General features: G+C 34.3%; 1 protein-coding gene across 4 annotated transcripts in view; it reads left to right on the forward strand.

The window, feature by feature from the left end:
- Nucleotides 1-24,466, forward strand: part of LOC106070407 (uncharacterized) — a 48,446-nt gene extending 23,980 nt beyond the window's left edge. The window contains exons 1-8 of one of the 4 annotated variants that reach the window (XM_056026860.1): nt 4,733-4,827; nt 8,353-8,460; nt 8,976-11,050; nt 12,945-13,120; nt 16,216-16,273; nt 18,410-18,517; nt 19,597-19,710; nt 22,716-24,466. In XM_056026860.1, coding sequence (XP_055882835.1) covers nt 9,097-11,050; nt 12,945-13,120; nt 16,216-16,273; nt 18,410-18,517; nt 19,597-19,710; nt 22,716-22,915 — 2,610 coding nt within the window. In that variant the 5' untranslated portion in view covers nt 4,733-4,827; nt 8,353-8,460; nt 8,976-9,096 and the 3' untranslated portion in view covers nt 22,916-24,466. Of the gene's footprint in view, nt 1-4,712; nt 4,828-5,640; nt 5,798-8,352; nt 8,461-8,975; nt 11,051-12,944; nt 13,121-16,215; nt 16,274-18,409; nt 18,518-19,596; nt 19,711-22,715 lie in introns of those variants that run through there. The other 3 variants (XM_056026859.1, XM_056026858.1, XM_056026861.1) reach the window with 3 other exon arrangements.
- The last annotated feature ends 300 nt before the right edge of the window (nt 24,467-24,766 follow it).

Below are 24,766 nucleotides of genomic sequence, written 5' to 3' on the forward strand. Positions count from 1 at the left end.
ATCAAACTTAACAACATACAAAGACTCACACCCAAACATCACCATTGACAAAAGGGAATTGTACAATGTAGCTGCAACAGTGACAGAAAACCATCCAAGAACTACAAATAAATTTAAATATGCCAAGAGCATACAATGTTTTTTATGTGGCATATTGGGTTACACCAAAGCAGAGTGCAGAAAGAGAATGGCATCAGAAAAACAGCAATATGTAAATAGAAACCATAAATATGGAAGAGATAACAGAACTTTCCAGAGCTTCAGTCCTAACTACAATAGATCCTATCAACAACAATATAACAGAAGAACATGGCAAAGCTACAGTCCAACTAACAGTAGATGGCAAAACAACAGAATGTCTAGAAGAGACCAATTTCAAGATAGACAACATACTTACCACAATAACAATCATACCAGACAAAACATAGCAGCTGTAGCAACTGAAAGACCAATAGAATATAATAGGAAACAAACAAATAAGGCCTACTAGAAGCAACCTAAATAAAATAATGCAAGTTAAACCACCAGAAACTAAAAAAGACATTCAAGCCATTATAGGATTATTTAATTTTTACAAGAAATTTATTAGTAACTATACACAATTAATATCTCCTCTTTATGACTTATTAAAAGTAAAGAACAGCAACAAGGACACATATAAGAAAATAATTGCAGCTTCTAAAGAATGTAGAGAAGCAGTAGATAAACTCCAAAGAAATATTTAATGATGATAAGAGATTACATATACCCAGTAAAGATAAAGTATTTGAATTATACACAGACGCATCTGACACTGCCATAGGAGCATGTCTTTTGCAGAGAGATGATAAGAATAATCTGGTCCCCAAAGAATATCTTAGTAGAAGATTATCCAGGGCAGAAACAAGATACAGCACCATAGAAAAAGAATGTTTAGCCATAGTGTGGTGTACACTGCGACTAAAAAGACATCTGTTAGGCAGATTTTTCCTAATATTTACAGATCATAAACCATTAACCACTCTAAATGTTAAAGCAAATACTAATAGTAGAATTACAAGATGGAACATGATCCTAGCTGATTTCCATTTTGAAATAAAACAAATAAAAGGGAAAGATAATGTTATTGCTGATTTTATGTCCAGATATATTCAAGATAATCAGAATGACTTAGATAATGATCTATGTCATGTTAGTCAAAACTTGTATTGCTAAATGTCAAAGATTTAAGATTCACACCTTAAAGTAAAAAATTATTTTTACAACCAACTATGAGCATTATTCTGTAAACATTGAGCATTATTCTGTAAACATTGAGCATTATTTTGTAAACATTGAGTACTATTTGTAAACATTGAACTAGAACTAAGACTTCATTTTTTAAAAACTCTATTTGTAAACAAACTTTGGAATTTGATTACTTCATTGTAACCTACATTTTTTTCACATTCTTTTGTCAACAAGAATAACATTTTTGTACTCAACAATGTAAACAAACATTGAATTTTTTCCCAACTTATTCAGTACCTAGCTTAATTTTTTCCATGCAATGTAAACATTATTTTTTCTCATTGTATTGAGAACAACTTGGACAAAAATTTTTTTCTACAGCTATTGTAAACAAGATTGGAATATTTTACTATGTCATTTATCACAATTATATAACTTAGTCACATTTTTCAATACTATTGAAAAAGGAGATTGATTCATAATGTAACTTATTTATTCAATGTCAATTAGTGTAATTAAATATTGACATACACTTGTATTTTTTGAAAACATTTTTGTCAAACTATTCTTATGGACTATAGTTTTTGTAACAATCATTGATGTCAACAAGAAGATTGTTGTACAAACTTTTTGATATTTCAAGTGCTGAAAGAGACACTTGATATTATTTTTTTAAATTGGACTTGCATTTTTTTTTCACAACAGATTAAAATAAATACAACTAAACCATTATGATGTTATGCTTGTATGTATATGCTTGAACAAATTAATGTAACCTCAAAGATTGTATCACAACTGACACATTTTCTCAGTTGAAGTTTTTCGACAAAGATTTTTTTTGAACTTTGTACTCAATAATTATTTGATAAACAATGTAACATTAAACTTTTGCCATTACTAGCTAATTATTTGAACTGGCATATAGAGAAATACTTAATTGAAACATAAGGTGCATAAAGCACTATGAAGGATACTTATTATTTTGATTTGATGTTCATACTTTTGAGCAAATATTTTGATACTTGAATTATACATATTTACTTGTGTAATATTAATGCACAACAATTTTTTATGGAGATGTCAAACCTCATATTAAAGTAAACAGATACATTGAATTTGTAACAATGATCATTAATCAATATGATCTTGAATTTTGACACATATATTTTGAATTTTTCTATACTTATCACTTACATATTGAGACTTACTTGTAACATTTTCTACATGATATGTACATATTGTACTATTGGTGTCAAAAAACCAGACTTCTAACATTGCTATAGTGTCAAAGATTTTTTATAAATAGATATTGTGAATAAAAACTTGTATTAATTTTTCACATTGTGACATAGGAGATTGTCATTGAAATTTTTGTCACACTTTGCACATATTATTATGAAAAAGACTTGTAAATATTGAACACATTTGAATATTGATGTATATATTAGAACTACATGTAAAGAATTATTTGGGATGTTAAGTATTTGACTCAGAGAATTATTTGAATTGCCTTACAAGAATATGATGAATTAGAGAATTTTGCCCTTGTATGAATTTTTTTTTGATTCAGCAAATATTTTGTGTAACACTGTCATATTATATATTTTATTGCAAGTTTGTAGTTCTATTTGAACTCTGCAATTGTACATTTCATAGACCCCAAGAATTCCAATTGATCCTACTTATGATAATTATGTCGTCAAGCTGAAAAAAATTTCTTCAAAATTTTTTTCAAAAGGGGGGTGATAGGTAATGTCACCACCTCAAAGTTGGTGCCATAGAGTAGAAACCCTAATTCTGTATTGTGTATGTTAATTCCATATTGTGAATCTTATTCACAACCCATGTTGCACTAAGGTGAACACTTTTGACCTTAGGTGAACCAGAGAGTTAAAGGCAGTCAGTCCACATAGAGATCTGGTAGCAAGCACTTGTATTGAGTCACTTAATATATAAGCAGTAGAGTTAGATGTTTAAAGTAGTTGGTTATAGAATAAGTACTAAGTTGTGATATTCGTATATTACTGTTGGATTAATACTGACCAGATTCCTGGGTCGAATTGTATGGTGTATTCACTATGTGGTGTTATATTAAACTTATTGTGTCTGCTACACCCAGCGTCATTTCATTATTCTGTGATTTGTAACAAGAACCCAATGTCACCACCACGCCTACATTGATAACCACAGCCACATTCATAACATATAAAATAAACGCGGTGACAATGAATTTAAAGACCCTTACTACATTGCAAATAAAACGATTTGAAGATATCTCACATATTTAGATTAAGGCTTTGCGAATCGCCGCAGAAAAAAAAAATATTCGAAAACTAAAATTAAAAAAAAAACTCATTTGTAAGTGATACATTTTGTTCAATAGGCATGTTTGTAACTTTGTTTTGTTACAGAACTATAATTCAAAGCTCTAACAAAACACGTCGGAAGTGGGAGGAGAAATTAAGTGGATCAATTAGATTCTACTCCTAATTTTTTTTTTTTTTTTTTTTTGCATTTTTAGGATTCAAGCATAAATTGTAAGCTATAGTCCCAAATTTATTTAACTAGAAAAAAAAGCAGATCGAGTAAAGGTTGGAAAAAGGCGACTAGGAAAAGAATATTTGACTTCTGTTTTAAAACATCATGTTTTCGTCTGGAAAGGGGAGCGTCGATAGAGTGAAAACGATTAATCCTCGCTCCTTTTTATAATTTCTGCTAATGATTGCATTTGGCATTAAAGGATAGAGGTGGGGCGACTCGATATAAGAATTTAATTTATAGCACATATAAATTATATTAGTGACAGATTTTTTTTAAATTTTGTAATTTCTTAACTATAAAACAAAAAAGTATTTGTTATTAGTGATTGTAGAGGATGCCAAAAGTTTTCATTGCTGACTCTGCAAAGAATGGTCTGAAAGAAGAAAATCTTAATTCTTTCAAAATGTGATAAAATATTTCCAGTGTCTGCAAAACTACTTGTATAGAATTAGATGCCACTGACCCAGCTAATCAAACCATTAGGCTACATCTGGTTTAAGTCTATTTTCACTAGTACCGAAAATTCCCGTTCTTTTGAATAAATTTTCTGTTATGGAATGTAGAATACACTACAGGCATTATGATCATACAATTATTGTCAAGTTACAAGAACGGCTTCTTTCTAACATATTCTAGAATAGTTATGAGCAAGACTAAAAGTGTCAAGGAAAATACACATTTGCCCCTCAAAATACACATTTCAAGGTCTGGGAATACACATTCCCCTTTTGGCATGTAGGCATCTCTGGCTAAACTGTTCCGTCTTGAAATATATGTCAGTGGCGGTTTATGGCCTTAGACTTTAGATTAGGTTTTTATTTTATTTTATTTCCCTTTTGTTTGTTATTTTTATATTTTATAATTCTTATATAAGTAAACATGTTGTATTGATAATAAGGCAAGTAGTTAGCTAAAGGTCACAACCCATTTACTATTTCTATCTCTGTCGGCAGCTGTTGACCTAGATCTAGTCATACAAGGAATTCCCGATAGTCACGTAGTTATATTTTAAAAGTTGGCTCACTTCCAAATTATTGTATTGTAAATATGTTTTTTTTTCTGATTTTGTAATGTAAGGTAGGGACAAATTATTTCGTTTTTCATTTAATTAGATTTTGTGGTATCTAGATTCCAGATTTAGATAATTTCGATTGCATGACATGCCTATGTTTTGTTTATCTGCACAAAGTGTATCTTATTTGCTCTGCTTGTTGAACAGTTACAAAGCACTGCCTAAGTAATATAGATGTAGAACTAGGCGCCGCGCATAACAAAGTGATAGTTCTACTTTGAAACAGTGAAAGTGTATGGACATAACCTACAGAAAGTCTACGGTTGTCATGGTGAGGGTCAACATTAACATAAAGATGCAGAAAAAATAATCTGAAACTATGAACTACAAACTATCAACAACTACAACCCTATCAACCCAACTACAACACTATCTCCGTCGATACAAAAAGAAGAGACGTGTACGCGTCGAAAGTGTTGTCAATACTGTTGTATTTTTAGTTTGACTAACGATTTATGTCACAGGATACGGATATTTATTAATATTACTATTATTACATTGTTAATATTCACATACCAACATCCTTCTTTCTCAACAAAAATAACATAATACATCTGATCACTTATGCCAAAAAATAATAAATAAAAGTATATAATAACAATATGTATAAAATGAACTGATAGTTATCAGAATATAGTTAAATCCTATGTGTCACTTACAAGGACCACATCCCGAATGAGGAGATTAGATACAGTATTAATACAGCAATAGGACCCCACGATGACCTGCTAACCACTGTCAACAAAAAAAGTAAACTAAAACTCTATGGCCACATCACAAGCTCTCCAGGACTCGCAAAGGCCTTCCTTCAGGGAACAGTATCAGTAGGAAGGAAGACAGAGAAAGCGATGGAAAGACAACAACAAAAAATGGACGGGCCTCCAGTGATAGAATTTGATTAAGGTCAAGCGATAGAGAGAAATGGAGAAAGACAGTTGACAGATTTTGTGTGGCGCCACAGACCAAAACGTACGTGTATGTAGTGATTTTTCAGTTCAAGTGTTTGATAATGTATGCTACTTATTAATTTTTGTTTGAAATTATATATTTCAATTACTTGAATATTAAATTGATTTTTACTGCTTAAAAAAAAAGTAAAAATATTTGTGTAAATGTAGGTTAATAGTATTTCGGAACTTACTTCATGTAGCAATTTTTTTTTTTACAAAAAATCTAAAACCGTTTTGCATAAATGTGTTTTAAAAAATATGTTAAACGGTCATCTCCCTTATTGCATAGACTCTAATACTTTTTACTACTAATAGTAAATAGCTGTAACAATAGTGTATTTTTAAGAAAAAAATGCTTGCATAGTTTTTCGCCTTCAGAAAAGAAAAAAAAAAGTAGCCGTTGAAAGGTCAGAATTGTCATGATGTCGGATTTTCAATATCTTTTCTAGCTTACGAAATCTAAACTGGACGGACAAACGGGGACCGCTGAAAATAAATTTAAAAAAAGAACAGTGGAGTGGAAGAACCCTTATCCACTACGTCACACGGCCTAGTTAGACTAAAAATGTCTTCATCAATACGAGCAAAGTGTCGAGGTTTCATAGACATTACTGCACCGAGTTTTTTTTTTATTGCATTACCTTTAAAGAATTAATTCACATGACGTCAAAAGAAAAAAAAATCCATTACGTCACAATGGGCTATTAACAAACAATATCTTTATTAACAAGAGGGTTCATGAACGTTAGTGCACTGAGTTCTAATAGAATTCATTTATATATAAATTAGGATTAAAGTCGCATTTTTTGTGCGTTTTGTCTGTCCGTCATGTTAATATAAAAAATAACAACTAAAAGCTATTGAAAATTTCATTAACTTTTAATTTTCCTTCCAGAACATCACAATAGTTTTAAGTATCTATAATAAATTATTCCGGATGTTTGTATATATAGTGAGAGAAAAAGAACATTCTAAATAAATCTAGCAGGCCTATTGTTAATTAAATTTTTGTGATGGTCTCCTATGAAAATTAGATGTACCATAATCTTGTGGAGAGATTTTCATACCATACTTTGGTGTTAGAAGTTTGTTTTTCTTAAAAATCAATACATGTTATAACGATTAACGATAATTAGATTTTGTAACGTTTTAGCTAGAAAATTAAATATAATGTAAGACAGAAGTGCGATTTTACATAAATAGAGTTAGAATGTTTTTCATAAAAATCCGGAACAGAGAATTTTTGTAAATAAGAAGAAGATAATTAGATTATTAGAAGAGGGCTTTAAACAGTTATTTGGCGTTGGTAGATTTTTCATAAAATTCAAAATAATTTTGTCGACGATTTGAAAGAAAGTTAACGTTTTGTAGATCTATTTCTATTTCAAAACCAAATTCGGAACATTCTTAACTAATACACATTTTTTGGTATGTTTCAGCAAGAAAACGAAATGTAAAGTCCAAAAAATTATTTTCAATAATCGTTTCTAGTAAATTACTTTCTTTATTTTTAAATCCTGAACAACCTATTGTCTCTATTTTAAAAAAAAAAGTCATTTGACATAAATTTGCTTTCAGATGGAGATTCAAAGCAATTTGATATCGATAATTAAACTATAGTGACGTATTTTCCGAGAATATAAGATTAATATATATAAGTCAATTAGGCGATTTCAAAGATTAATTTGACATATTTTAGTTTTTTATAAAACAATATTCGGAACAACTTAATAGTTAATGAAATATAAGTCAGTATAGCGATTTTCATTTTGCATTTATATGCTATTTACTTTTAAAAACATTATTAATCACGTGTTTTTGCAACATTTAAGCACGGAAATTAAATGTTATATAAGTTAGAATAGAAAACAAACATTCGTTGGATTTTATTTGTTTTTTACAAAAATATCTGGAACAATCTATTATAGAAACTTAAAAGTATTGCGATGTTTTGGAAGGAATATTATAGGTTAACTAAGATTTTCATTAACCTTTAGTGTTGTTGTTTTATTTATTTATAAACGTGACGGACAGACCAACTAACAGACAAAACGCACAAAAATAAGAGGCGTTTATCTTGATGGGGCACCAAACAAAAAGAAATGAAATCTGATTATTTAAACATTTTTAGGGAACTAGTTTAGCATTCAGGCATGTCGCGGCGTTCCCCTTAATTCACGAAAGTCGCTGCATGAGGAGAAGTCCATTTTAAAAAATGTTCGTGATATTTTCATACAAAGTGCATACTTAGCCTGTATAAACTAACATTAATGTTTTCATTTAATTTTAGCAGCTAGTTGACTAGAAAAATACATAGAAGTAATATTTATAATTGTTGTGAACATTTCTTGTACATTTTATAAATATATTTGACTTTGTGTAATAATTTGTATATAAATGAAGGAATTTCTTTGTATTTATGTATTGTTTTAAAATTGGTGTATTTTTATGAAAAATTCACTTGCATAATTAATTTTATAAATTAAACGGTTTGCTTTTAGAAAACAAAAAGTAGCCGTTGCACCTAAACTTTGCAAGCCGCATCGCATGGTGAAATAATATTTTTCATTTCTCTTCTAGTTTTCGAGATCTGAGTGTGACAGACGAACAGACGGACATTTCGCACAAACCTTATAGCAGCTTTTCCCCTTACGGGGGCCGCTAAAAATCAAGATAATAATAATAATGGTAAAAATAATGTTCCAGTCAGTTGCCTTAGTATATATCGCGTAAGGTAGTTGTAAAAACATATTCTATATTAACAGTTTACTTAACACAAAAGGTTAAAGTTCCGCTAAACACAACATTCATATATGGTTGTAATTAAAACATACTACAAAATAGTTCTGATTAGTTGTAAATAGAAACTATATTCCAAGAAACCTAAGCTGTTAATAAAATACTTCATTAAATCAACATCTCACAACCTCCTGGGTTTGTTTTAGTCACTCAATAGAATGTCGAAATTTGTTCTTGTAAATATATTCGGAAAAGGAAAATACAACATAGCACGTACTCAGCTATTGATTACTATAAACATTATTAATTTTTCTCTAAATTAATTTTAGTAGGTCTGCCTTGAATAAGACATATTGCAATATGTAAGAGTTTTGTAACATTTACAAACTATACTTTCTAAAAGACTACCGTATATCTTTAAAATTATATAAAAATATCACTATTCTTTTTTCTTTACATTCTAGCCAATTACATTTGTAAACTTTCTGTGAAGAAATAAAATGCTTCAAGAATAAAACTACTAAGGGGTCTTGGTGTTTGGAGAGGCTCTTTGATGCCAAGACTAGTACTTGAAGAAAATACATAATGTCAAAATGTGGGAAGACATCTTCTGATATAAATGAATGTGGTACTGAAGGTTTTGTTGATCCGAAATTTACAATTTTGAGATACAAAGCCAGTAACCAAAGAAATGTTGATAGTATTGTCAGCAAAGTCCATCCTAGTACTACAACATATAAAGATCAGTACAATGATTCTATTAACGTTTGGCAAAATAGCTCTGGTGGTTCCAATGGTCTAATAACTGCACCTAAAACGTCTCTGCGAGAAAGGAAAGTGATACCTAGTGCTATAATTGAAGCATCAGATCTCTCAAATGGCTTAATGAAATTGAATTTGAGAACCACAACTGCTGATGGGAATGTGTCACAGCATTCTTCGACCAAAGGTCTTTGGCGAACATTTGATGTAAAAAATAAAAACTTTTCTTTTTGTAAACCTGAAAAATTCAAAGATAATAAATTCAAAATGTGCAGAGAGCACAGCGATGTAGATATTTTAAGTGACCTGTTCTCGTGGCGACATTTTCGATGGAAGCAGCCCAAGATAACGGTATGTATAATGAACTCTGCAAAAATGTTTCCCCCTAAAAGAGCATTAGTAAGTAGAAGTCAAGCCTACGATAATGAAAGAAACCGACTATTAACATTTGCCAAGTATCCAAGAAACGCAGAGAAGTCAGCAATTTCTCTTGCAGCCAACGGTTTTATTTTTGAAGGTTCTAGCAAGAGAGATGCGAAAGTAAAATGTGCATTTTGTGGGAAAGAACTTCCTGTTTGGAAGTTAAAAAGTACTTGGAAGAACATCCACAAGAAAATGTGTCCAATGAAAGACAACAACAATAGTCTTAATATGCCAATAAATTTAAACACAAGCCATTTAAACTTGCAAACACTCAATAGGAATATTCAGAGATCTACAAATAACCGATCATTGCCCAGCAAGCATTTGATTTATATGAGATCAACTAATGTTCTTCAGTGGGCTAACAAATCTTTTGTGACTGCTTCTAGTATTACAGAATCAGGTTTAGCGAGACATAGAATAACTGGTCGATGTGTACAAGAAACTGGACAACGTGAAGCTTCATCAAACCTTGGATCCGTCGTGGCTACCAATTTAAACAGTTGTCCTGAAATCACATCAATAGAAGAAAGCCATATTCGGGAAAATGAGGAAATTATTAATGAAGCTAGTTCAAATAACCAATACACACTTACTGGCTCCAACTTGCAACAGGATGACATTCGGACCATAGAAGCTATAAATTTTGAAACTACTTTTGAACTACCTGAATTTTTCAACGCTCCAGTAGCCCCAGTTCCAGAAGTACGCACAGCGAATGCAACTGATAACAATAATGCACCTGTAAGTTTAAGGCAAGATCTACACACATCTTTGGAACATCCGGAAATCAATTTACTGACATTCAACATAACTTCTGCAATTCCAGAAATCAATTCATCAACAGCCAACACAAATTCTGCAATTCCAGAAATCAATGCATCAACAGCCAACACAACTTCTGCAACTTCAGAAATCAATGCACCAACAGCCAACACAACTTCTGCAATTCCAGAAATCAATGCACCAACAGCAAACACAACTTCTGCAATTTCAGAAATCAATGCACCGACAGTCAACACAACTTCTGCGATTCCAGAAATCAATGCAACAACAGCCAACACAACTTCTGCAATTCCAGAAATCAATGCACTGACAGCCAACACAACTTCTGTTTCTGCTGGAATGAATACTGCTCCTCCTCCAAACGAAAGACAAAGTCCAGGAACGATTCCTCAAGCAAGATCAGGATCAGGAAGAGAGCCAACCTATGAAGAACTCGGAATTATAACGGAGCGACCAAAACGTCCGGAGTACGCGCTTGCAATAAAAAGACTGGAGACGTTTGTTTCTTGGCCAAGGGATCATCACCTTAGCCCTGAAGAATTGGTGGACGCTGGATTCTACTACGCAGGTGAGTGTCTTTGAAATAAAGTACATTATGCATATTATTGTAAGTACCAAAACATTGATTAACTCAACATTTTATAAACTCTTAAAGTTTTAACACTGACACTACCAGGGTTACATTTTCATTTGCATTAATTAGATACTAAAATAAGCAAGTGTAGGCTACTTTAAAATATAAAAATAAACTTCGATAATAGATCAAAAGATAAAAATGGACAACCTTGTACCTATACAAAGCATTAGTCTAATAAACAAAGCGACAGGAATTGTATTTAAATTCTTAGAAAGGTGGGTTCATTTTATTAGATATTTATTTTATTTTATTTGCTTTATAAAATGCTAGAACATTTTTACTGTATGTAGATCACGTCGGAAGTTAAAGCAGACATGTACAGAAATGAAAAGAACATACAACTCAGAAGCATGTACGCTTCCCATTACTATTAATGAGATCATCAATCTTGTTACCATATTTACCAAAGAACTTAATGGGAAATGAAAAAAAAAAAGGATTACGTTTGTAAACAATGTTTCATGTGACGGAAATGTTAATAGCACGTTTAAAAAAAAAAATTATTCTTGTCTAAAGTTCAAATGATGCTAACAAAGTTTGTGATATCAATTTATGTTTAGTTTAGATCGCTTCTAAATTATTTTATTTTTAACAAAAAACATTTACTCATTTTGGTACCTCCATAGCATCAAAAGTGTAGTCTATCATCGTGCTGGAAATTTCATTTGTCTTTTTATATTCTTATAATTCCAGTTGTTTACTTTCAAATATCAAGGAGAATCTGACGTTTTGATGTCACCTACTGAGTTAGACGAATAAACTTTGATTTCTTTGTAACATCTCACTATTTTATTGTTTCAGAAATGACGTTTTCTCTCCACATTTCAGTAGTGTATAAAAAACGTTTACTTCTCCCAATGTCACTACTGGAAAAGGAAGCTTCTTCTTCACATTTCATGTCAGATAAAATGCGTTTCCTCTCTATCTTTTAGCTCTAGTTACGTGACATTTTCTCTCCTCATATCAGCTCCAGATAAATGACGTATTTTAATGCTGGGAAAGGATTTTTTCTCCTCATTATTGAATGCCACATAAAAATATCCTCGTCCGGGCTGTGCATGAGACCAGAACATTCGGAACCCGAAGTCTCTTTTCTAATTTCAATGCGGATTTCATATACCAATAACAATTATATTGACATCTTTTTTTCTTCTATAAACTGTTATTGAAAACGAGCCGACCCGCGACGTAGCATACACGCTATTTAGTGACGGGTAAGCACTTGAAAAGAGGAGGAGTTACAGAGTTGGCGTGTGTGCGTGGTGTCCCGCATGGCTGGGCGACGTAGAGACTTGTTCTCCCCCCCCCCTCTTTTTTTTTCTGAGCCGGGCACTCTGTCGCCGCGAAAGTTACGTGAGGTAACTCTAGTCCGATTTGCAGAAATAAAAGAGTTATCTTCCCATGACTTTTTCATCCAGGGCTAGAGAGTCGACGTGCGTGCGTGTCCCGCATGGTTGTGTGACGTAGAGATTTATATCTATAGATTCTTTCATGCCATGGCAGTGAGAGATTGTCTGTCGCTGGAATCACTGAAATGAACCGATTGCTACCCAGCAATTATATGTTTTATTTATTTAATGGAATCTTATTAGTGTGAAGCTATTGTTACGTTTATAGAAAGGAAAATATTGTTACTTTTATTGTGTACTACAATCATTAATTATTGAGTACTACAATCTTTAATTATTGTGTACTACAATCTTTAATTATTGTGTACTACAATCTTTAATTATTGTGTACTACAATCTTTAATTATTGTGTACTACAATCTTTAATTATTGTGTACTACAATCTTGAACAACGTTTGTGCATTTTAAACAAACAGGTTATGGGGACTGCACTAGGTGCTTCTACTGTGGAGGCGGCTTACGCAATTGGGAAGAAGACGACAATGTCTGGGTGGAGCATGCAAGGTGGTTCTCAAAATGTGCATTTCTAAGACAAAAAATGGGCCAGGTGTTTGTCAACACGGTCCAGGGTATGAACACGGAGTATGATAAGGTGAGCAGGCTAGATACTTCCATTTCACGAATATAATTTCAATTCTATAAGGTGAGCAGGCTAGTTACTTCCATTTAACGAATATAATTTCAATTTTATAAGGTGAGCAGGCTAGTTACTTCAATTTAACGAATCTAATTTCAATGCTATAAGGTGAGCAGGCTAGTTACTTCCATTTCACGAATTTAATTTCAATTTGATAAGGTGAGTAGGCTAGTTTTTTTCATTTCACGAATCTAATTTCAATTTGATAAGGTGAGTAGGCTAGTTTTTTTCATTTCACGAATCTAATTTCAATTTGATAAGGTGAGTAGGCTAGTTTTTTTCATTTCACGAATCTAATTTCAATTTGATAAGGTGAGTAGTTTAGTGAAATGGTTTATATTAGATTTGATAAAAATTTAATTATTAGCTTGGTATGTTTAATGTTTTATAATGTATACAACAAAATCATGTTCTAGTATTGTAATTATGGTTTTTGTTTTTTTACGTTTTATGTATAAGTATTAAACATATATGTTTATTGTATTTTTATAAACTTAAACATTTTCTTTATTACATTTATGGTATGAATACAGTAACACTTACAATATCGCGTGTACAGAATAAAACGAGACGGTGTGAAAGTATCTGCAGTTTTATAGCAAACTCTAAATAAAGCGCTTCAATTGAATAGCATAATCTTAAATGGTAGTTAATAATTTAATCGTACATAAAAATAATTGATATAACATTGTTAAAGATAACTTATAAAATAATTGGACATTTGAAAAGCATTTTAATGTATGAACTATACTTAATAATCATCTACAGGGGCGGAATTGCTATATGGGCATTTGAGCAAAAGCCAGGTGGGCGGTACTCAAATGGGCGTAAAGGGCCTCTTGAATGCCACTATGCACACATTAAATTGTTAAAGATTTTCTCTTATATAAGAGGCTATATTAGCGTCATGTTAAATCATCTTTTAAAGACCACAGTGTAATACTAATTTAATCTCACACATTTTCAAAAATAATGTAATAGCCTACATCCGTAGACAGTGCTATGAGTAGTGAGTAGGCTTCATCCTTTTAGGGCCTACAAACATAGCTATCAAAAAGCAACATAAGGCCAATATCTCTTATAAAGCTATAGATAATGCATACAATTATCGATACATTATAAAAAATAACATATATATGGCTCCCTTTGTCTCGAAAGGCAATGAATGTGCCCAGATGAGTCACTGGTTTTGGTATAGTCTTGAGACGGGGCAGAACCTGGTGTGGTTAATCAAGCCAATTCTAGAGCAGCAGACCTTGCCACAATTCATGCATGTGTATTCATCTGATTTAGGGCTAGCGGACAGGGCAGCTTTCTTTTTTTCCCTCTTGATTAAGGTCACTTAGTTTCTTTTGCTCTCTGCGAGGATCGTCCCAGCATGCACAGTCTGTCTCCATGCACTCTGGTCTTTAGCTATTTCTTCCCACATACTTTCGTTGATGTCTGTAGCTCTCATGTCTCGCTTGCAGACATCTCTATATGTTAGTCTTGGGCGGCCCTTGGGTCTGACTCCCTCCACAAGCTCAGCATATAAGATATCTTTCGGGTTTTTCTACCATCTGGCATGCCAGTGACATGTCCGAGCCAGCGTAGTCTTCATTGTGTCAGGACATGCTGTTCTTATTGGCCAATCTCAAAACTTCCTGATTGGAGACATGGTCCCTCCAAGAGATGCGCATTATACGCCTCAGGCAGCGTAGGTGGAAACTATTCAATCTGTGCGTTTGGTACATGTATGTTGACCAGCTTTCACTGCCATAAAGGAGAGTGCTCACAACACGGGCGTTGTAGACTAGGATTTTGGTTGCTGTGGTCAATTTAGCATTTTCCCAGACGCGCTTGGAGAGTATTGCCAATGCTGTAGTAGCTTTTCCTATTCTTTTTGTCGGCTCAATGTCTAAGTCTAGGTTACTGGCAATTGTTGAACCCAAGTAGGTAAATGCCTGCACCACCGAAGGGGTGTGGTTCCCAATATGTATCACAGGTATTACTGCGTCGTCTTGTGCCAGGATTTCGGTCTTGGAGAGACTTGTTGTAAGACTAAACTCTTGACAAGCAGCTGCCAAGGCGTTCACTAGCTTCTGTAGACCTTCTTGTGAATGAGATACGAGTGCCACGTCATCGGTAAACAGCAGCTCTGGTAGCCTAGCTTCAAACCAGTTTTCGCTTTTCTTGGTTTTGTTTCCATAGACCGGTGATGATATTTGGTAGATTTTTATAAAGATATAAATAATGCATAGATTTATAGATACATTATAAAAAAATAACATAATAATTTTGAGAACTGATAGGCCTATAATTGGAGGCCCATCATAAGATATATAGCTGTGTCTGGGCTGATTTTGACATCCAGTCCGCCCCTTATCATCTAGAATATGTATCTTTAAATTTTGTAGTATTTGTATCAAGGGGAGACTATTAATACGTAATCATGAATATAAATGTACAATAGTTGTGGCTCTTGATTCTGTTCTGGCCAGTTTTATTTATAACACCTGACTTAAACAGAGCTAATTTCTTATAGTTAAAATAGTTAAAATTCTTGTTGTGATTCTGACCCATCGCCACACAGCCCTTACACATTTTCTTTGCTGTTCACTCAACCATGTACAATGAAGGTCAACTGGTCATTTCATACACAGGCACACACACTATAAACTAGCCACTCATAACGCACACACTTACTAAGACAATAGACGCTTGACGTTATTTAGCCAGTGATTTCTTATAGGGCTTTTTAATATTTTTTAATCTGCCTCCCGTTCCTCCCCCCCTCTCAACTTCCTCACGCCCCAACCAATAGTTCTACATACACTCTCTGACTTTTCTTTGACTTCGTATTAGTTCAGATACTCTATGTTACTTTTGGACGTAACTCCCCCCCCCCCACCGCTACACACAAACACCCACTTTAACATTTTTCGGCATTAAGCCAGTTGTAACTTACAAATATAGAGTAGATTAATAATGTTTTCAAATGGATTAAAAGTATTATATTTCAGTTCCTAAAGTATCTTTTGACACTAGTATTTCTGTAAATATTTACTCAGATAACAATCGCGATGGTGTTTGACAGACTAGGCGTTCCTTCTTCGACATTTCAACTTGGTAAATATTTAAAACAATAGTAGTCTATTAGTTACAGAAACTTTCTGTGTTAATAATTATGTATCTGTATGCCTTATTAATGATAACATCGAAAGACCGCATCACAAACCAAGAGATTAAAGACAGGGTTACTGCAGCAATTGGACCCCATGATGACCTGCTAACTATCGTAAAAAAACGCAAGCAAAAATGTACAGCCATATTAAAAGATCTTCGGGGCTCGCAAATACTTTCCTTTAGGGAACAGTACCAGGAAAAAGAAGATTAGGCAGGCAGAGAAAGCGTTGGGAGGACAACATAAAAGAATGGACGGGCCTGCCATTAAAGAGGTTCTAAGACAAAAGACAGAGGAATGGAGAAAGACGATCGATGTATCTTGCATGGTGCCCCAACGGTCAACAGTCACTAATGGATAGTTAAAGGTAAAAAAAAAATAAAATGCATTAGATATTAAGAGAACGAGATTTTCGAAATTCTAAATTTTGCTTATACAGATTTGATATGTATTAGTTTGTAAACAGAGCAAATCCTAAACCTCAGAATACTCTGTGAGAAATATCTCCAACACCAAGAGAATCTTTATTGATTTCAAGAAAGCTTTCGATCGAGTATGGCACGGAGCACTCTGGGCGACAATGGAAAAGTACAACATTAATGAAAACATTATCAAAGTTATCTAGAACCTCTACAAGGATGCCACCAGTGCGGTGTACTTCAACAATAATATTGGGGACTGGTTCAAAACCACAGTTGGAGTAAGACAAGCCTGCCTACTGTCACCAAACTCTTCAATATCTTCCTTGAAAGGATAATGGAAGATGCCCTCGAGGGCTATGAAGGTACTGTTAGCATTGGAGGAAGAAGAATTACTAACTTGCGCTTCGCAGATGACATTGACGGCCTAGCAGGGACAGAAGAAGAACTAGCTGACCTGGTGATGCGCATTGAAGAATTCCACAGCATATGGCATGCAAATAAATGCCGAAAAACTCAAATTATGACCAATAGCCATCAGGGCTTTAAAAGAGGCATCAGTATTGGAGGTGAAAAGCTAACTAGTGTTAACAGCTTCAAATACATCGGAGCTATTGTCTCAGATGAGGGAACAAAACCCGAATTATTGGCCCGAATAGCACAGTCCACAGCAGCCCTTTCAAAACTTAAAATGATATGGAAAGATAAGGGCTTAGCCCTCGGCACCAAAATCAGACTGATGCGCTCTCTGGTCATGGCCACATTTTTATATGCTTGCGAGTCGTGAATGCAGAGCTTGAGAGGAGGATCCTAGCAATGGAATTGAGATGCTACAGAAGGATCCTAGGCATCACATTTAAAGACCGCATCACAAACCTAGAAATCAGAGACAGGGTTACTGTAGCGATCGGAGCCCATGATGACCTGCTAACTATTGTGAAAAGACGAAAGCTTAAAACCTTTGGCCACATTACAAGATCTACGGGGCTCGCAAAGACCTTCCTTCAGGGAACAGTGTCAGGGAAAAGAAGAAGAGGCAGACAGAAAAAGCGATGGGAGGACAACATTAAAGAATGGACAGGCCTGCCATTGAGAGAGGTTCTAAACAAGGCAAAAAAAAGAGAGGAATGGAGAAACACGGTCGACAAATCTTGCATGGTGCCCCAACGGTCCAACAGACTAAGGGATAGGTAAAAGGTAAAATATGTATATATATTGTTATGACTCTACATTGCGCACTGTCATTCGGCGCGACATTGTGTACCAGAGGACACGATAGAGAACAGAGGAAGGAAGATGGCCGATGATTAGAGATGTAAACAAGAAGGCCTGAGATGTGACTCTGGGGTTTGGCTCTAGATCCAGTTTATAATTGATTATTAAACGTTCTGTTTTATATCACTTTCGTTGAGGTTAATTGCTAAGTTATAGCAATATATATATATGAGAGGCTGGAACTGCATGGGATAACAGAGAGCTGGGTTCTAGCTTCTAACAATCTAACTATTATTTGTAACAATTTAAAAAACGTATCCCAAAGTCTATTCGAGCAGAGCGTTAATTATATAATGTATATAAGGAATAAATGATTTATAACACTAGAATACATTTCCTGAACTCGTTGCTAAAACCTCCACTAACAGTTTGTTAATGTAACTCCAGATACTCTGAACACTCCTCTAAAGAGAGACGCAGCTGTTCGCTCGGTCACTTCCTTGGGCTATCAAGAGAACGATGTTTTAGCAATAGCTCACATGATAAAACAAGAAGGTTAGTTAAATAGTTTTCTTTTTTCCATTTTAGCAATAGTAAAATGGCAGTCTTGACGTACTTATATTCCTATGAACCCCCCATCAGAGCATCGATGGCAGCCACACCTCTCCAACGTACTCGGTTATGGGCAGATTTCTTCATTCCAGTATTCTCAGCTTCTCTGTGGACCGACTTCTTTCTTGGGAGTGTCCGATTTCTTCTTCTTTGTGTTCAAATCAAGAGCCTGCGATGCAACATTTGTACTTGGTCTTCTCAGGTTGTGTTCTATCCAGCTTCACTTACTCTTTTTAATATCTTGGATTATTGGGGAGGGGGGGGGCTGGTTATCTCCCACAAATTGACATTAGATATCTTTAAAACAATCTTATTCCTGATATCAGGCATACGCAACTGCTTATGAAAGTCTGGAGTTTTACAAAGCTTATTTTAACTCACTCTGTCTGTCTGTCTGTCTGGTAAAAAATTTGAACACGTCATTTCTCCCACACACAATTATTTCTTTTACCTGACAATACAAGAATCAATAACAAAAAAAAACAAACAAAAAAACAATTGGTAAATTAAATATTGGTAATTAATTATTTAGTATTTAATGCATTTGTATCCATTAGTTTGTAGCAGTCATGTATTTAAGTTTGTAATAGATCCAGACTTACACAAATAAATTTGCGCAATTACAATTTTATCGATTTCAACCCCCCAAGAAAGGGGCATCTGTGTGATCGAGCTGAATTCGACAATTTTTTAAAATTTGTTCTCGTTATTTGTTTTCGTTGCTCTCTAAGTCTCGGCACCGTCTAGAATGCACTCAATATTTAGTTATCCCAACAATATTCTAGAATATATACGCAGATGTTTTGATTTTAATTTGAATAAAAAAGTAGAGTTAAGTGCTCAGGGCTACACCTACTTTAGGCCGGACTAGTTATACTTGTTTTTTTTTATTTGTTAGATCTACATGCACATGTTTGATTATGTATGCATTAACATATTTGTACATATAATACGAGTTTATTTTTTACCTGAACTGCAATTCCTTTAGTTGACTTAAACTGACACGCTGTTTTTTTTTAAAGGTAACATTCTTTCGTCCGATTCAATAGTACAGCGTTTGGTCCAGGAAGAGAAGAGACCTTTGGAATCTCAAGCTGTTACACTTTTGTCTTCAGCGGACACAACTCAAGCTTTAGGTAGGCCGACTTCTAAACATGCAAACATTTGCGTACAATGATTTGTAAAATCTCAAACCAGGAGCAACAAAGTGTTGAAGTATGCTGTCAAAACTTTTTTAAATTAAACAACACACAACTTCTTCTTAATACAGTTAGTAATGATACGATGCACTATGTCTTGCTAGTACAGACAATAGCTGCCTTGCTAATAAATCCGTAGTAACATTATTGTTCCTAATAAAATAAATCAGACATCATACTTTTTTAGTAATAAAATTATTAGCATTACAAATAAATCAACCAACTTTTTTTTTCTTTAACAATTATTATTTTCCTCTCTACATTATTTCAACAGTACATTTTATGTCTTTCATCTAACAAGATTCAGGGGAAATCTCCAGGCTTTCTGTGTATTTAGTGTTATATTGTGGTGTAGCAAAGACTCTTAAATAGAGTTACTTTTCTTTTGTTATCTTTAACTCCATGAGAGTGTATTCCGTGTGATTGTCAAAAGAGTTGAGCCGAATGTTCTTCGAACTCTAGGCGTGTAATCCTACCTGAACAAACTGCTGTCTGGAAGAGGTCCAAGTCAATGCCTATGTAAAACATTGCTCTTTCCGATGTAACTGGCACTCCGGGCGCATGGACTAGAATACATGGCCAAAGGCCGAGCACACCGGGAACCCCCGCCATCTTTCTATCGTTTACCAAGCTAACCGTGCAGGACTCGCCAATAGTGTAACGGTCCTTTGAGTAACAGGGCACGGATTATTGACTGGTTCGTAGAAGCTCTCTTTCAAGTCCGCACTGTGCAATGGGAGTTTTGTCTTGCTATTCATTTAGTCCAGTGGTTCCCAAACTTTTTTGTCTCGTAGACCCCTTGCCACGTTTTCTGGTTATCGGTAGACCCCCTGCTTAACTTTCAAATTTTTACAAATTCAACATTTTTAAAACTAATTTCTATCTGTACAAAAAGTAAAGTAAAGTTCCCCTCTCAGACCTTGTGGTCTATAGGGCAGATGATGTAAAGGTGATCTGTTTCTGTGGCCTACGATTATCGAGGGTGTCACAACGACCAACAGCCTTTACTTTCCCCAACTAATGTCAGGTACCCATTAGAGCTGGGTGGCCTCAGAGGCGCCCAAAAGATCCCGAAATTAAAAATCCAAGTTTTCAACAGGATTCAAACTCGGGACCCCCAGTTCAGAAGCCAAACACTTTACCGCTCAGCCAAAACGCCTCCTAATTTCTATCTGTAGAGAGTTGAAAAGTGAAATGTAATTTAAAGCTACATATTAGAGATTTTAGAGATCTCTCTTTTTTATTGATAAAATTCAAGACCAATTAAAATAGCAATATGCAGGCCTATTGCTGGAATCTCCAAACACAATGGCCTTAAGTATCGTTGTAAGAGTTTTCGCAAAGAGCAGTTTCACGTGTTGCTCGAATATTGAGTCTGCGAAGATGTTATCACTATCGGGAGAAAGAGCAAAGGCGAGTGACTGTCGCCTTAACCAGTAAGCTTCGAGCAGGAAGCGCTCATTAGTCTTGACTACCCACCTAGCAGAAGTAAAACTGAATTAAAAACTCTCCTGTCTTGCAACTCAAACATGGGAAAGTTTTTGTGGGTTAACCTGAGGAAAAAATAAGGAGCCGGCGACCATAATGCAGTTTGCAGCACACACCACTACATCCTGTCAGAACCTGTGACGCTGCTGAGCCCAGACTTATATATGTCGTTTGCAAAGAATTACATATGAAGCTTTTAATTTTATAACTCATGCCACCGAAGCAACCTTGAACTGTATTGTTGCTTAAAGAAATTATTTTAATAATATCAGATGTGGGTTTGTGTAAAACAGGTTTAAAAATTACAACGGCTGGTAAAAATCAATGTTTTACCTATGGTGTTTTTCGCATTTTGCCATAAATAAGTAAATTTCCCCTTTCAGACATTGTGATGATGTTATGGTCATCTGTTTCTTTGGTCAACGGTTAACGAGCAAGGTGTCATGTGGGCAGAACAACGACCAACCGCTTTTACTTTTCCTAACATAATTCAGGTACCGATTAGAGATGGGTGGACTCAGGGGAGCCCTCAAAATCCTGAAATTCAAAAATTCACAGAGATTCGAACCCAGGACCCCAATTACGGAAGCCAAGCGCTTAACCACTACCACCACACCCTTATTTTGCTATAAGTGAACAGATATTGCAAGACTTATAAACCACCATCTTCTCTACATGATGTTGAATAGAGATTTTGTGGGTCTATTCTGAACTTTATCTTTCAATGTTCAAAAGTTTTTCAAATCTATATCTTTTTATCTGGGTGATATTGTCGCAGATGATCCTCAAGCGTAATTAGTTTCATATCGTCATAAAAAAGGCAATCGGTAACCGCTTGGTTGACAAGGAAAGAATGAACAATTTTATATAATCAACGCTAGACAGGCTATATTTCTTTTTGTTAAACATTATTTACATGAAGACAAAATTAAGTAAAAATAAGTATTGAAATTAAATACAACAATTTTTCGTTTGAATAGCAGAATAAATATTTAAATGATTAACTAAGTTACAAATTATATCTAGTGTGAAGAATTACATTAATGGGATGTAAAAATTAAAGTCACGACCTGCTTATATGAAATCTATTATCATAGACCCCCTTGGACATCTCATGGACCCCCAATTTGTTTTTTCACTTTCGTAGACCCCTTGAAAGTCTTCGTAGACCCCTGGGGGTCTATATAGACCACTTTGGGAATCACTGATTTAGTCTAACCACTTCCTCTAAAGATCGTTTCCTTCCGAGTGCCACGTTTAGGCAAGAATAGCGTATTTGGGAGAGTGTATAGCTTCAGCAAGACTAGTTCACTGCATATCGAGACAGTCTCATGACCCTACTAATTATTACTACTTTTAAATGATTGGGTTGAGTACTAGTAACACTTGCAATACATTCCTGTTCAGATCATCTGCTGTACTTATACCCTAACACCTTTCTGTATTTGCTCTAGAGTCTATCCAGATCTTCAAAGAAAGAAACAACCAACTTCGTCAACAAACGTGCTGCAAAATCTGTATGGACAAAGAAGTGGCCGTGGTGTTCCTGCCCTGTGGTCACCTGATTTCCTGTGCCGAGTGCGCCTCCGCCATGAGAAATTGTCCCCTTTGCAGACAAGATGTCAGAGGGATCGTAAGAGCTTTCATGTGTTGATTGCAACACTCACTGACTCATCGTGGACTCGTCCATTCCCACCTCTTGTGAAATATCAGTATTATCTTTAAGTGTTTATAGTACTATAAGACATTGTAAACGCATTGAAAAACGTAAAAACATCAACCTATTTAACCAGAATGTAGGCAGAGAATTGACTGGGTCTATTAACTTTAATACAGTTGAAATTTCTGAAATGTGTACATGTATTTAAACATATGCTTTCTCTATTGTGCATGACATTGTATGTTGTTAACTTCAGAAAGTGAAAGTGACAACAGTGTATATTATGTTTATATTTTGTAAATAGCTTGGGTTTTAGTATAAATACTTTATATTTAATTTGGCTAAACAAGTATAGTAGCTCAAAATAGAACATATAGCATTCAGCTTACCAACATCTTTTACAATGCACATTTTGATTTTTAGATTTATCTCCCTTATGCTTTTGAGAAACTTTTATCCTTGTCCAGACTTGCTGATGGATAATTTCCCTTGATTACCCACTAATCGCTTCGTTGTACTCTAAATGTCAGTTCAGAAAGTTAAAGGCTTTTGGAAGTTTCACTAACAACAGAGTCACATTAGATGGAATCCCATGACTCGGAGAAATGAAATAAACATACAGACAAGTCTCAAACATATTGTAGTAAAGATTTTTTGTAGGGGACGCAAGTTGCCTCTTATGGCTCAAAGTCGTAGCTTCAACTTTTTTTTTTATTACAGAGAATAAAGAAAAGATCTGGTCCCCCCTCTCCCCCATATCTAAGAGATATTAAGTTCACTGTAAATACTTGTTTCATGAAATTAAAAAAAAAAAACTAACATGGTAACAAACTATTTACTGTACATGTTGGAAAGCTTATCTGTGCGACCCGTGTATCCCAAACGGTCGATGAAACAAAAAATGCAAACGCTGCCGAAACTGTTAATAACTTTACTACTAAATGGCTTCTCGTCTCAATCGACAAGCCAGCGACGACCGCTTATAATGCAGTTCTGATATTCTTCTTTACGCTGCAGCTCTTGCATCGTTTTAGAATGTAGACAAAACAAGTTGAACTGAGCATTAGTATTGCTTGAAAAGCAAAACGTTAATGAAGAAGCTAACGAATCAGGATACGAAATGTAAAGCCGTGTACTGTAGTAATTCAAAATCCAAACATGTTTTTGTTTGGTGTGTCTGTCGACTGCAAATTCTCGGCAGCACTAACTCTATACCACGTTTTTCTGCCAGCAGTCTCACCTTCCTCAACTTGCCATCTCTGAAGTGTTTCTCAGTGTCAGGACTTTGGCGATTTAATTATTGAATTATTAACTTGTCTAAGTATTAAAAATAATAATAATTTGTAATGTGTGTATGTGTTATAATTACTTTATAACTTATATTATTTTTAGGCTCAAGTTCAGCCCGTCAGACACACCCAGCTGTACATACAATAATAAACGATGTGTATGATAATTTAAATGCAACTATAAATTTAATCTAATGATATTTATACAATGAAAATGACATGATTTATGATGATAATAAATGAATATAATTATATATATATAATGATATCGTTCAAATTAAATGCTTAAATAGTATTTTAAAGAAATAATATTGGCCTCATCAATATTCCATTTCAAGACAAAGATTCTGTAATCAGGTGCAATGTACTTCATATACCAATGGCAACACAAGCAGATCTATCCTCAACCAAGATAAATGTTCAACAACAATGTAGAATCAAAGTTTAAAGAAGTAACACAACTCTCAATGTGAAAATGTAACACCCAGTCTGGATATAGAGGAGAGTACATTCTAAATCTGTAACCTCAGACTCAAACCTCAGTCCTTAAACCTGC

The sequence above is a fragment of the Biomphalaria glabrata genome, chromosome 4, assembly GCF_947242115.1.
Source record: "Biomphalaria glabrata chromosome 4, xgBioGlab47.1, whole genome shotgun sequence".
Classification (NCBI taxonomy): Eukaryota; Metazoa; Mollusca; class Gastropoda; family Planorbidae; genus Biomphalaria; species Biomphalaria glabrata.